General features: G+C 34.8%; 1 protein-coding gene across 13 annotated transcripts in view; it reads right to left on the bottom strand.

Annotated features, from left to right (window-relative positions):
* Positions 1 to 15,753, bottom strand: part of CCDC57 (coiled-coil domain containing 57) — a 290,352-nt gene that overhangs the window by 68,240 nt on the left and 206,359 nt on the right. For 9 of the 13 annotated variants that reach the window (XM_074224817.1, XM_074224822.1, XM_074224824.1 and 6 more), the window contains 3 exons: positions 12,520 to 12,656; positions 8,347 to 8,466; positions 1,718 to 1,934 (listed from right to left, as the gene is read on the bottom strand). In XM_074224817.1, coding sequence (XP_074080918.1) covers positions 1,718 to 1,934; positions 8,347 to 8,466; positions 12,520 to 12,656 — 474 coding nt within the window. The remainder of the gene's footprint in view (positions 1 to 1,717; positions 1,935 to 8,346; positions 8,467 to 12,519; positions 12,657 to 15,753) is intronic. The other 4 variants (XM_074224819.1, XM_074224823.1, XM_074224825.1 and 1 more) reach the window with 3 other exon arrangements.

The following is a 15,753-nucleotide window of genomic DNA, read 5'->3' as shown; positions in this document are numbered from 1 at the left end:
GAAAATTCTAGCCACATCCAGAGAACAAATTGATGGAAGTCTGAATGAAGACTGAAGCATGTTATTTTCATTTTATTTTTTTCATGTTTTTTTCTTTTGCAAACTGTAATTTTTTTGCAACATGACTAATAGGGAAATATGTTGCACAAATACAATTGCTTACTATCTTGGGGGGGGAGAAAGGAAGGATGGAGAAAATTTGGAACTCAAAATTTTATTAAAAAAGCAATGTTAAAAACTGTTTTTACATGTAATTGGAAAAAATACTATTAAAAAAAGAAGTGGCATTTACCATATAGCCTTAGCAGAAACTTAATATAGAGCACATCAACATCAGCTGATGGCTCTATTAGCATTGCTGCAGAGAGGCTCAGGGATATACTTTCTTACCTCTAGGACACTCCCATAATTGACAAACATCACATATGAGACCAAGATCCTAAGAACCAGAGCAAAAGAATCTTTCCCTTCCTGTGCTTCCCTCTTCTTAGATTTTGCGGGTTTCATATTCTTGTGATGGTCTCTTTATCACTTATTTCTTGTTTACTGTAAAAATTTGTAGCTAATGTCTTTAATCCGAATGGATTGCTGAGGGTTAGGAAATTGCTGAAACCTTGCAGTACAACTTGACAGCTTGAACTAGCACCAGTATTGTCAGCTGACATTCCTTGAGTTCCTGACAGCAAATTGCTACCTTTGTTTCTCAAGAAACTGACAATACCTGATCTAAATAAATACAAATATTTAGCTTACAGTCAGGAACTCAGGACAAAAACACAGAATAACACCTTGCTGTCCAAACCTACCAGATGAACTAAGTGTAAGACACAATAAATATTCACATAAATATCTGTCACATTGGAGTCATTTTTCCATCTGACTCCAAAGAGTTTCTCTTCTCCTTCTCAAATTGGGTCCTTCAGGAGTCTTTGCTCATGTACTTCAACCAATCTACCATTTGTGAGCTAAGATGTCAATTTACCAGAAGCATGCTCCAAGTGAGAGTAGAGAAAATGTTTAACAAGAAAAAGTTCAGTGCAAATTGGAGTCTGACTACATCTCTAGTATAAGGGCATGAAGCTACTTTTCTTATTCAGACTAGAGGGAATTTTTGCTGATATAAGGATAAGTGTGTTCACCTTTCACAAAGTGAAAGCATTGTATAAATTATAGCACATAACCTGTGAGAAATAATTATTGTTTACAAATCAGTTAAAGATTTTTGTTTTAAACAATGTATATTAATAATCATGTGCATGCCACTGTGCAAGATAGCACTGCAATAAAGAGGGTTGGATCTTCTTTGCTCTTTAGACATTACTTCCCCCATTTGCTATTGTTAGTATTCAAGCTATACAAGGGAAGTATAGGACTACAATAAAAAAACCCTAAAAATCTTAAGGACAGAAGCATCATGGTAGTGGAAAGAGTAGATTTATGATTTGAATCCCAGTTCTGCTATTTATTCCCTGTCATCTTGGGCAAATCATTTATTCTTGCAATGCCTCAGTGTTTTTTCATTTGTAAAATGAGCTGAACTAGATGAACTTCTAGCTCTAAATTCTATAATCCTGGAAATAAGAGGAAAACATTACATTTGTTTCTGGAACAGCCTCAAGTACAACAACATAATCTTCATTATTATCATCACCACCATCCTCCTTACTATCAAATTTTACTAAGTGTCCACTCTTTGTAAATCACTACTTTTTCTTACCTGGAATGGAGTCATCTTGAGAGGTGAAGCCAGAAGGACTAGATCCCAGATCTAATATCTGCCATATATCTTGGAGGGAGCTTCCAGTCTGTGATGGTGATCTTTGGGTATGGTGCCTATTTTCCTCACGTAGCTCCTGGGCCTTAGTTGACAGTGGAGATCTGTTTTCTTTCTCCTGAACTGATTTACTTATCCTCATAGGAGTGTTAAGCTGGATCTATGAAAGTTAGAAAAGACCTAATGATCCCTAAAGAAATACAGAAAATGACAAGGCTTCCCAGATCTAGGAACCTCATGATAGAGGGGAAAGAAAACAGAAACGAAGGAAAAACTAGAGATTTCAGCAGGTGAAATTCAGAAGGTTGATGAGGATAGAAAAGTTTTATAGCCTAGGGCTTTGCACATATGTGTGTGTGTGTGTGTGTGTGTGTGTGTGTGTATGAATATGATTACTTCAAGAATCTGTGACTTCATTTTTATCTCTTCTGCCCTTGATCCTCATTTAGATGGTGGGGCTAAAAACATCACTTCATTGTCAATCCTTTAATAAGATCCTATAAACAATGGTCTCCAGATATCAAGCATATAATTCATTATCAAAGAGGAAGTTTTACCAGATTAGTAGGACTGGCTTGAGCTTTTATTTGCATAGTTTTTGAAATTCTAAGATCATTTCGGTTTCATAATAAGGTGTCAGAATTGAATTTCAATACAGACTCTTGCACATAATAGTTTATTAATAATAACAGTAAATGACTATAGTAATCAACTGTTTTATAAATCAAAGACTCCAGCTTCTGGGATAAAAGCTCACTATTTGACAAAAACTGCTGGGAAAACTGGAAAATAGTATGGCACAAACCCTAGGCATAGACCAATATCTCACACCCTATACCAAGATAAAGTTCTAAATGGGTACATGATTTAGATGTAAAAGGTGATTCTGTAAGTCAATTAGGAGAACAAGGAATAGTTTATCAGCTCTAGGAAGAGGGGAATTTATGGCCAAACAAGAGAGAGAGAGAGAACATTATAAAATGCAAAATGGATAGCTTTGATTACATTAAGAGCTTTTTGCAAAAATAAAATCAATGCAACCAAGATTAACAGGAATGGGGTAACTAGGTGGTGCAGTGGATAGAGCACTGGCCCTGGAGTCAGGAGTACCTGAGTTCAATTCTGGCCTCAGACACTTAATAATTACCTAGGTGTGTGGCCTTGGGCAAGACACTTAAGCCCATTGCCTTGCAAAAACTTAAAAAAAAAAAGATTAACAGGAATGCAGAAAGCTGGAAAACAATCTTTATAGCTAGCATTTCTGATAAAAGATTCATTTCTAAAACATAGAGAATTGAGTCAAATTTATAAGAATTCAAATCATTCACCAATTGAATTTAGAAGAAGAAATTGGAGCTATCTATAGTCATATGAAAAAATGTTACAAATCATTGATAAAAGAAATGAAATTAAAAAAAACTCTGAGCCATCAGATTGATCAATATTAAAAAAATAGAAAATGATTAATGTTAGAGGGGATGTGGAAAAACTGTGACACTAATGCACTGTTGGTGGAGTGTGACTTGATCTAATCATTCTGAAGAGAAATTTGGAACTATGCCCAAAGGGCTATAAGAGATTGTGCATACCCTTTGATCCAGCAATATCACTACTAGGTCTGTATCCCAAAGAGATTATAAAAAAAGAAAAACAACCCACATGTACAAAAATATTTATAGCAGTTCTTTATGTAACAACAAAGAATTGGAAATTGAGGGGATGTCCATCAGTTGGGGAATGGTTGAACAAATTGTGGTATATAAATGTCATGGAGTACTACTGTTCTGTAAGAAATCATGAGCAGCTGGACTTTAGAAAAGCTTGGAAAGACTTGATGTACTGTTGTTGAGGGAAGTAAGCAGAATCAGGAGAACATTGTACACATTAACAGCAATATTGTGTGATAATCCACTATGATAGACTTAGCTCTTCTTAGCAGTACAAAGACAATTTTAATTCTGAAAGACTTGTGATAGAAAAGATACCATCCACAGCCAGAGAAAGAACTATGGACTGTAAAGGAAGAACAATTTTTTTTTAAAGTTTTTGTAGGGCAGTGGGGTTAAGTGGCTTGCCCAAGGCCACACAGCTAGGTAATAATTAAGTGTCTGAGGCCGAATTTGAACTCAGGTACTCCTGATTCCAGGGCTGGTGCTCTATCAACTGCACCACCTAGCCGCCCTCAAGGAAGAACAATTTTTAAAAATTGTTTTACGCTTTATGCTTTTCCCCCTCTCATGGCTTTTTCCCCCTTCTGTTCTGATTCTTCTTTCACTACATGATTAATATGGAAATATGTTTAACATAGTTATGCATGTATAACCTATAGCAGATTATTACTGTTCAAGAGGAGGGAGGGAAAAAAGTGGTACTCAGAATCTTACAAAAAATATGGTGAAAATGATCTTTGTATTTTGTTGAAATAATAAATTTATTTAAAAATGAATAAAAATTTACCCACTTAAAATGTGAAAGGGTAATTATCTGAAATTTAAAAAATAGTTCAAATTAACTGAATTATGGATCTCCAACTCTTTGGGAAGCATTTGGATGTTGAAAGAGTTAAATCAGAGAAGACTTCTAGAATCTTAGACCCAATATCTTATTTAAATTTGATATATTTTGGAAGGAATGGAATAAGCATGTCTGAATAAACATGATGTCTAAATGTCTGAATAAGCATGAGGAAAAGGAAATAATTTTGGGGGTATGCATGTATATGGGTATCTGCACCAATGATTTCAACTGCTGGTATAGAAAATCCTTCAACTGATATAAAACAGCAATTCTATAATTTAGAATGTTTAGGGAAATCAATTACTAAATGTTGTGGAGTTGTAGGAAGGCCTAATCACAAAGAAAATTCTCATTTCTACATGCTCTTCAGTGCACAGCTACTTCTCCTTTTCAGTTGTTTAGTGGATATTTATTTCATAAAAAATTCTGACACAGATGAAGTAGATACTGATTATTAACATCCATTTTTGACCACATAATAATATGACTTTATTGAATACAGTATACATCTATGACTAAATTTGAAGCCACTTGAACAAGTTCAATTCAATTCATATGCATTAAAGTACCCACTATTTGGAAGTTATTATGCCTATTAAATATTAATTTTTATATATATTATATATAATAAATATAAAATATTAAACATTTTCTGTCCAGTCTACTGAATTGACTAAAAAAAGCTTTTCTTTGTGGATTGAGATCTACATTTAGCATCCACCACCTCAATAATTAGATTCAGCAGATGAATTATTTTTTCAAGGACCACTTGTGCATAAACTCTGGAAAAGATACTGGGTGAAGTAACCCAGTGATTGGTCTGAGTTATCTGGAGCTGAAAGAAGTGACCTTATTCAAATCTGGAGACCAGATCTACAATTAAGAAAATGTCTTAATCTCTAAGAATGGGTACAATTTGCCTGAATCATATAAAACCATGTCTACATTGGCCTGTCTGAGCAATAAGGAAAATAGAATTATTTTAAATGATTCTTAATCCTGTATGGGGGAAGATCAGAGGGTTTCTGTTTAGGGAAAAAAACTGATTGCTTAGGGAAAAAAGAAAAATATACTTAAGACCTCCTCAAATTCTAATAAATTGGCTATTTTCCCTATTTGCAATAAATGCAATGTGGAATTAGGATGATAGATATCTGTAGTTTTCTCCTTATTAATGATCTACCAAAATCCAAATGTCAGTGTTGACTAATGATTTTGTCTTTTAATCACCAAAAATTTTTTAGCTCCATTCTCTGCTGTTTCTTACACTATTTTGCTACTCCTTTTCTGTTCCTTTATGATTAGAGCATTGATTCCTGGCTTTCTTTCCTGTGAAGGATTAAGAGTGAACACCTTTTCTTTCTTTTTTTTAACCTGATTTTAAAATATTTTTTCTTTTTTTCTTTTATTTATTTAGTATTTTATTTCCCAAGTTACATGCAAAAACAATTTTTAACATTTATTTTTAACATTATTTGATTCCAAATTCTTTCCCTTCCTCCCCATGAAAGCAATTAAAATTTTTTTAAATTTATTTATGGCTAGGGGGAGCAGTAGATAGAGCACCGGTCCTGGAGTCAGGTATAACTGAGTTCAAATCTGGCCTCAGACACTCAATAATTACCTAGCTATGTGGCCTTAGGCAAGCCACTTAACCCCATTTGCCTTGCAAAAAACTTTAAAAAAATTGTTTATGGCAATAGGATTAAGTGACTTGCCCAAGGTCACACAGCTAGGCAATTATTAAGTTTTGATGAGGCTGAATTTGAACTCAGGTCCTCCTAACTCAAGGACCAGTACTCTATCCTGTGCCACCCAGTTGCTCCCATGCAAGCAATTTGATATAGGTTATACATGTGTTGTCATGTAAAACATTTCCATAATAGTCATATTGTGATTACCCCCCCCAAGAGAAAGAATGCTTCAATCTATATTCAGATATCATAAATTCTTTCTCTGGGGATGGATAGTATTTTTCTTTTTCTGAATTATAAAGATTTTATTTATTTTGAGTTTTATAATTTTTCCCCTAATCTTATTTCCCTTCCCCCACCCCCACAGAAGGCAATTTGCCAGTCTTTACATTGTTTCCATGATATACATTGATCCAAATTGAATGTGATGAGAGAGAAATCATATACTTAAGGAAGAAACATAAAGTATAAAAGATAGCAGGGTGGCTAGGTGGTGGAGTGGATAAAGCACCAGCCCTGGAGTCAGGAGTACCTGGGTTCATAATCCAGTCTCAGACCTTAATAATTATGTAGCTGTGTGGCCTTGGGCAAACCACTTAACCCCATTTGCCTTACCAAAAAAACCTAAAAAAAAAAAAAAAAAAAAAAAAGAGAGATAGCAAGATCAGACCATAAGATATCATTTTTTTTTTTTCTAAATTAAAGGTAATAGTCCTTGGTCTTTGTTCAAACTCCACAGTTGTTTCTCTGGATACAGATGGTATTCTCCATTGCAGACAGCCCCAAATTGTCCCTGATTATTGCACTGATGGAATAAGCGAATCCATCAAGGTTGAACATCACTCCCATGTTGCTGTTAGGGTGTACAATGTTTTTCTGGTTCTGCTCATCTCACTCAGCATCAGTTCACTCAAATCTCTCCAGGCTTCCCTGAATCCCCATTCCCCCCACAGTTTGCTAAGTCATTCCCCAATTGAAGGACATTTACTTGATTTCCAATTCTTTGTCAAAACAAACAGGGCTGCTATGAATATTTTTGTACAAGTGATGTTTTTACTCTTTTTCTGGATAGCATTTTTCAACATAAGTCCTTCAGAGTTGTCTTGAGTCATTGCATTGTTGAGAATTGCTAAGTCATTCCCAGCTGATCATCTGACAAAATGGCTGTTACTTTGTACACAGTGCATTTCACTTCATATAAACTCATGTAGGTCTTTCCAGGTTTTTCTGAGAGTACCTTGTTAATCATTTCTTTTTCTTTCATAAACACATACCACAATTTGTTCAGTCATTACCCAATTGATGGGCAGCCCCTTCAATTTCCAATTCTTTGACACTAGAAAAGAGCTACTATCGATATTTTTATGCATAGTTCCTTTTCCTTTACTCCTTTTTATCTCTTTTGTGATAAGACTTAGTATATTGTTGAATATTGTTAGATCAAAGTGATAGTGATATTGTTGGATCAAAGAGAATGCAAGGTTTTTCTAACCTTACAGGCACAGTTCCAAATTACTCTACAGAATGGTGGAGTAAGTTTACAACTCTACAAAACAGTGAATTAGTGTCTCATTTTCCCCATATCCCCTCTAACATTAAAAACAATTTTTTAAAATGTTAATTCTAGATTTGATTTTTTACTTAATCTTCATTTTTTAATATAGCTGTACTACCTTCCTGACCCATCAAACCATTCCTTGTAACAAAGAAAAAAATCTTGAAGAGCAATTCAACAAAACTAGCCAATGCATAGGGCTGTCTCCTTGTGCAATAAGGAACCTTTTCTCATCTAAAGCTCCTGATGCATGGACTGGTTTAACTTAATCATTTAGTCTCAGTCTCTTTCTACCATTCTAAATGAAACAGTCTCTTGTTTTATTTTTTCTGCTCAAGTCTCTTAATCTCCATGCTAGTTTAATTAGTTTGCTAACTGTACAAGTATCATGTAACCAATTCTATCTGATAAACACTACTCTGAAAAAAGTATTTTATCATAAGTTCTCAGCAACTCAAGATGAATTACTTATCAAACAATATCTGTCATCTTTTAGGTAATGAAGTTGTTTCAGTTTAATGTTATGAAGTAGAAAGAACATGTTTGGACTCTGGAATCTGAGGATTTGGATATAGATCCCAGATCCATTACTTACACTCTGATAAGATTATATGTACCATATTAGCTCTCCAAGCCTCAATTTAATCATATGCAAAATGAGGGGACTGAATTTGATTATTGTCTCTTCTATCTCTAAATCTTAAGTGTAGACTTTTTTTGAAGGTAAATAGCATGACCACCAAATTTCCCACGTTAAAATGTAATGCCAATTTCTATGACATTAAATTGACAAACTGCTATTGTACCTGAGCAGGAGGCAACTTTGGTTCATCGTCAAAGTTGCTTAAAGCATCATTTCTGGCAAAAGTTTCTGGGTTATTTTCAGAGAATCTAGAGAAATAGTCTTGCTGAGCATACTGTAAGTCCTGTCACAGAAAAGAATCAATACAAAAGAAACTTAGTTACTCTGTTTTATCTGACATGCAGAACACAACTACTATTCCTACTGTTAGGGGGAAAAAAGCTGTCTCCTAATTTCCAGGGTCAGGGAACTGCTTGATTTGGATACTACTAGGTACTATTTTTCATGTTTTTAGTTCCTTACCTTTACTGTTTTCTTGGTAATTTAACAAGCTGCACAACACACACACACACACGCTTAACCCTTTGGAAATGAAGAGAGCAGAGATTTAAGTATATTGTTCTGTCAAGGGGAGGGTGAGTGGTATTAGAGATTGGTTTACAAATATTCAGAATCACAACACTTGGAAAGTATTCTCTCCAAAAATTTGGAACTGATGGACATATCTGTGGAACTAGGATTCAGCATGTAAAAGCTCTAAAATTCCCAGTTATCCAAGCAGCAGAACTTGGTAAAAAAAATTGGGTTAGGGAAATCTTTAGAGTTTTTCTATTAGCCTGACTCCCTTAAGAAACTGCTTTAATTTTATAGACACCAGCTTATATTACTAGAAAAATTATGTATGATAGTCTATATTATGTGACAACTAACTCTGGGTAGGTAGGTGACACAATAGACAGAACACTAGGCCTGGAATTAGGAAGATGCCTCTTGAGTTCAAATCCAACTTCAGACTCTAACTGGCTTGTGTGACCCTAAGCAAGTCACTTGACCCTATCTGTTTCAGTTGCTCATCTGTAAAATGAGCTGGAGAAAGAAAATGGTAAACCACTCCAGCTTCTCTGCCAGCATACAAAGAGTTAGACACAAATGAAAAAATGACTAAACAATAAACACCAAAGGTTAGATAATTTAAGGACATCATTAAAAAACAGGGTCAAATTAGCAATCTAATTTCATATATTTGTTAAGTTTAGAGAGATAGTTGGCCCTGAATATTCTACCTTAAAGTCATAGCAACATAAACAAAACATAAGAAATTCAGAGATCTATTACAGTTCCTTCTTAATCACAAACCCTATGTAACATCCCCAAACATTACTTCTTGCCTTTCCAAATTTCATTCAAAATAATTATAGGAAAAGTCTTGGAGTTAACAAGATGCATATTTTCAATGCTAGGTCCCTTACCCATACCCTTGATCTTACCTACTCTACTGCCACCTGTCACTTTCAGAATCGTTTCCCATTAATTATCTCTGCTCATCCCCATTTATACCTTATCCTCTACCAGGGTTCTCTTGCATTTAAATTTTTTCTTCTTCAATGCTTTAACTCAAACTTAAATCACTATCTTTTCTCTCCTTTTTTAACAATTAAAAAACTTTAAGGAAGATAGTGCATTGCTCCCTCCATATCCACTCCTGCCTCACTCCTAGAAGTTTGTCTTTTGTCTCACCACTATACTGACATTGCTGCTTTTTTTTTTGCAAGGCAATGGGGTTAAGTGGCTTGCCCAAGGTCACACAGCTAGGTAATAATTAAGTGTCTGAGGTCGGATTTGAACTCAGGTCCTCCTGACTCCAGGCCTAGTGCTCTATCCACTGAGCCATCTAGCTGCCCCTAACATTGCTCTTTAGAATCTTGCCAAAATATCTCAACTCATTTCTCCCATCTTCATTCTTCCCTCATGCTGATCTATCCTAAAAATATTGCCATGTATATTGTATAAAACAGTTCTTAAAACATCATAGAATCAGGGCAGCTAGGTGGCACAGTGGATAGAGCACCGGCCCTGGAGTCAGGAGGACCTGAGTTCAAATCCTGTCTCAGACACTTAATAATTACCTAGCTGTGAGGCCCTGGGCAAGCCACTTAACCCCACTGCCTTGCAAAACCTAAAAAAAATCATAGAATTGTTCAAGAACCTTTAATGATTCAGTAATCTAACGATTCATGTCTAAATCCTTTAAAATGCCATGTATGGGTCAAACATATCTTTTTACACATTATCTCCATCTATTCCTCCTTCATATATACCTTTGCTTTACTCCAAACATGTTCTGGGTTTTTCTCTTTTGCACATCTTTGTTTACACTGTTATTCCCCCCTCAATCTTCTTTGTCAAAATGCAACCCATTTTTCAAGACCTTGAACTAGGTCTCCTACATGAAGCCACTCCTGATTTCCCTTTTCTTTCCTTTGACTTTTTTTCTCAGTTTTTGCAAGGCAATGGGGTTAAGTGGCTTGCCCAGGGCCACACAGCTAGGTAATTATTAAGTGTCTGAGGCTGGATTTGAACCCAGGTACTCCTGACTCCAGGGCCGGTGCTCTATCCACTGCGCCACCCAGCCGACTTTAAATAGTACTTTTCGAAAAAGGCACATAAAATAGTCTTATTAGTGATTTTCTTTTCTTTTCTTTTTAGGTTTTTTTTTTTGCAAGGCAAATGGGGTTAAGTGGCTTGCCCAAGGCCACACAGCTAGGTAATTATTAAGTGTCTGAGACCAGATTTGAACCCAGGTACTCCTGACTCCAAGGCCAGTGCTTTATCCACTACGCCACCTAGCCGCCCCCTTATTAGTGATTTTCTAAAGATAAAAAGTAGAATATTCATGTACTTCTAGTGATTTTTATTTAGGTCTCATTTCTCCTACTAAACTGTGATAGCTCAGACCATGTCTTACTTATCCCTATATTTCCCTTAGAGAGTCTAGCACAGTATTGTTATACATAATAGGGGCTCAATAAATGTTTAATGATGATGTTTGTCCTTTGTTATCGACATCAGGGGGTATACCATGACAAGCACATGAATTGGATTTGAGTAAGGAGGTGCTGTGCTACATCACCAGCCTCACTTTCATCTCTAGAATTATCTGGGTCCAGTAGCTAGATATGAACCAGGAAAACTGGAGATGGCCCTGGATGTGAGGCAATCAGGATGAAGTGACTTAGGTTACACAGCTAGTTAGTGTCTGAGATGGGATTTGAACTTCCATTCTACTGACTCCAAGGCTAGTGCTCTATCCACTATATCACCTAGCTGCCCCAATAAATGTTTATGCAATTGATAAAGATAGGTATTTTAAGTCCAAGTGAAAAACAAATTGAGTATGCTTTCCTTGTAGTGCATAAATGTTATTTCCAGTTATGCAAATAAATACTTTGCTTGCTTTTTAAATTTTGCTATAATTTAAAACATATTCAATTAATGTCCACTAGGTCTTTAGATTTCTGTCTTACTATCTGCTTTGATAAATGTTTATTTGTTCATGCTTTGGTAGGAAGTAATTAAGCTGGCCAGGATGCTACCCTCCCTTTACTGTGTCTAGGGAAAGGTAACTTTTATTTTGTACCTTTAAAGGAACATCATAACCAGGAGTATGCTGTTCATATGAGAGAGTCGATTTTTAAATTTTCACTGAGTGTTTCTTCCTCAGAAATTGGCAAGTACTACAAATCAAAGTATGATTTGTTAATTGTTTTGTTAATTGTCTAGACAAAGTGATGGAGAAAATGGTAATAATTCAGACTAAATTGAAATGTGTTAAGTTGACTTTTTTTGGGGAGGGGGCTTGGTTGTTAACATTTACCAACACAAATGCTGACCATAGTCTTTGACTGCAATTATCTGATATATAGAACATAGATGTAATTCTATCTTTTTTGGAGATGAGGGGAATAGAAGAGTACATGGCCAGTCAAGGCCCTTTTCTAGCTTTGCCCAAAGATGGAAACACAAATAACAAACACCTTCCTTGAAGATGTGAAATGGAGCTTTCCAGATTCCAGATCATATCTATCTAAATAAATCAATTCCAGCTAGGAGGGTCACCTTAGTTTCCCATTGATCAGGATATACAAATTCTGTGACATGAAACTATTTATATAACTTACATGGATCAATCTAGGTCAATATCTGAATAGTTAAGAGAAGAATTTGAATATAAAAATATTTTCATTGGGATGGAGAAAAAAGAAGTGTAAAATGTGTGATAAGAGAAAGGAAAGAAACAGCCAGGATAAAGAATAGGCAAGGGGAGTTATTTGTAGAGTCACCAATACCAGAAATGGCTGTTATATGTGTCTAGGGAAAAGTAACTTTTATTTTGTACCTTTACCTGGGTTGTGTATTTGCCCCGAAGCTGTTCCAAAGCTAAGAAATGATGCCCAATATCTCTGGTCAGTGTTTTTGGATATAAGGTCCCAGAAACACTTTGAAGTGGATGCTGTGAGAACTTCATGGTATGATCTGGAAACAAAATGAAATAAGCTAAGAGATATGCTTTTCTAGCAAACATTAGAATGTTACCAATTTTATAATCTGAATATCATTCTCAATTATTTCCAGAACAATTTCTATATATCTTAATGATTGCAGAAATAAATTTTCCCACATTCTTTCTACTGTGTTCATCTTACTGATTCCTATTTTGATGCTTTTTCAGAATCTAGTTTTTACCTCATTTCCTTTCACAATTACAGTTCAGAGTTTCTTTTACCCTTGTTCCTGCTCCTGCTGTAACTACTTATGTAACTTTTACTTTATCTTGTTAAGCCTCAATTTTTCCCATCTGCAAAATGAATGTGGTTGGACTATGTGCTCTATTATGTCCCATCTGGTTCTGAATATCAAGAGTTTATACAAGAAAAACCCTTTAATATTTATCAGTACTGGAATTGTCTTAGTTACAAGATACTAAGACCAAAAATTTTCAGTATGACGTTATCCTTCATTACTGTAAATAATAATTGAAAATATATCTTTTCTTTAAATACCAGGCAGAGCAGAGACTAAATAGATTTTTCAAGACAACTTCAACATACATTACTTGATCACTATTCTCATTTTCTGTCTTTTCATTTTAGGGACTGTAACACAAACTAAAAGATTATCTTTTTTTCTCTGTAAAAGTCATAATTTGTTTAATATTTACAAGGCTATAAATTCTTGAGTTTGTCCAGGTTAGAACTGTTTGTTTTAGATAATATGTTATTCAAGTGGAAAGACAACATTTGTTTAACAAATTTTGCTTAGAGTTTAATATGGTGCAATAAATCTAGAATACTAGGCTTTATTAAGGAAGCTATCAGAATTTTAAAACATTATCATAAATTAAGAGCTACTCACATGTATTTGCATAAAACAATGAGATATTATCAGCTTAGAATATTGGGCAGCTTTGGTTGCTGAGACCTAAGAAGGCTGGAAAGGAAAGGATAGTGACCAGCAAAAGAAGGAGGCCTTGGCTCTAGGCCCAAGTCTAACACTACTTGTGCAATTTTAACAACCTCAAATAACTTTTCTAATCCAAACATTTAATGAGTATTAATAATATTATTAAATAATATCAATATCTATGAATAAGGTCTAGCATGTTTTTATTGAGTAAGTTCCTTGATCCACTATCTGAGACAATGACTGAACAGATCATGCAATTCATTTGGCAATTAACATTTTCTGCAATACTTTTATGTGATAGCAAAAATCATTATCACATAATAAATCTTTTCTAACTACCTTCTGCTTCATGACAAAAAGGTTTTATCAACTAGATTATTCCTAGTAGAAAAAATGTTAACAAAATTCTCTGTTATGGTGACTTTTAGGGAGGAATTAGGTGGGGAAATCTAGACAATATGAAAACAAAAGTTATCATCAATAAAATATATTTTAAAATGCTGATACACTAGCCTTGCCAAAAGCTACTGATTTTCAGAGTAAAAACATATGCTGGGAAAATAGAAAACATGGTGGTTTTACTAATGGTAGAATTACTGAATTTGAGAAGAAAATAGAGACTAGCATAATTTTTAAAAAATTTATAAGGCCAATAGGTTTGTTTTAAGAAATAAGGCATTAATAATATCCCTAGACCACAAAATTTGTCTGAAAAGTTTTTTGAAGTCAGAAGGTGGTATACCCACTGGAAAAAAAGTCTAGAAGAGGAAAGGGTAAAATAGAGTTTACTACTGGGCTTTCATATCTGGTATCTGTGCTAGATGAAATATTCTATACCTCTATGCTCTCTTCATTGTGAAATATATCTCTATATCCAGATTGCTTTAAGTACAGGGAATATTGCTATTGATGGGGAAGATCTTGTTTCTATATCCCTGGGCTACAAGAGAGCTTTTTCTTTTCCTTTTTTTCCCCTTGGCCACATACTATTAGAGTGATCTCATCTTTCCCTTAATTTCCCTTTCTCATATTTACAAATCTCTCTTCCTTTATTGATACTTTTACCACATTAATGCTAAGCTAACTTTGTTAAAGAACAAATTATAGGCAAAAATGTCATTCTGATTTATATATTTTTAGCTGGAGGTAAACTAGAAATTTTCTGAGGCAGTATTTCAAGAAAAAAATTTACTTTTAAAGTAGTTTTGCAGTCTTTGTCTCCCAAGTTCTAATTCAGAGGGGGATAGACTGTAGAACCTTCCATAGATCTTTATATTTAACTGGCTGTATTGCTGGCTGCTTACTTCCTGGAAATGGAGAAGTCTGAAAGGGGAGCATTTTTACATATGATTGTCCTAACTAAGGGAGTTTAAAAGTGAATTTGGGAGTTAATTACAAAACATCAAAAGTTCCACCAAGATAATAAAAGCTCTTCCAAGATATTATAAACAGGAACAGACAATAATGGTTAAAAAGACATAGTTGTAAAAGTGTTAAAGGAGCATGCATACACAGAAAGAATTCTTATGGGCATACTTCTGAGCTGATATGGCTGAGGTAGCTGTGAGGAAAATAGTTTCAAATCTGAAATGAGATTCTGGAGCTGGGCCCATACAGAAAAGAACCAAAAAGCTAAAAAAAGATAATTTAACATTGGACCTTGAAGTAAAACAAAGGATAAACAGAGGGGAAAAGAGTCCTGAAGCTGAAGTTAAATATTAATTTGAGGGATTGAATGTCCTTAGCTTCCTATCCCTTCTTTGATAGAGAAGGTTTGGGGACTCCCAGTTATTATGAGCTAGGTGGCCTATAGGATTGGAGGTGATTTGACAATCATATCAATTGAAGCTGTGAGAGTATATGAAATAATCAAGGGAAAGGAGAGGGGGTGGAAGAGAAGTGATTTATTTTAATGGAAAGAATGCTGGATTTGGAGTCAGAGACTTGAATTCAAATTCCAGCACCCTTATGTTATACTCTTTGTGTGATTGTGAACCAGTCTCTTAAACCTCTCTGAGTTACAATTTTTAACATATAAAATGAGGATATCAACTAAAAAACCACTAAGGTACCTTCCAGCTCTAAATCTGTAATTCTAAGTTTCTTCAGAAATGTCTACATGAGATAAGGAAGAGGAAGGAACCAATACAAAAGAGAAAGGGAAAGT

This window comes from Macrotis lagotis, chromosome 2 (assembly GCF_037893015.1).
Source record: "Macrotis lagotis isolate mMagLag1 chromosome 2, bilby.v1.9.chrom.fasta, whole genome shotgun sequence".
NCBI classification, from domain to species: domain Eukaryota; kingdom Metazoa; phylum Chordata; class Mammalia; order Peramelemorphia; family Peramelidae; genus Macrotis; species Macrotis lagotis.
This window is presented reverse-complemented; position numbering and strand designations above follow the sequence as displayed.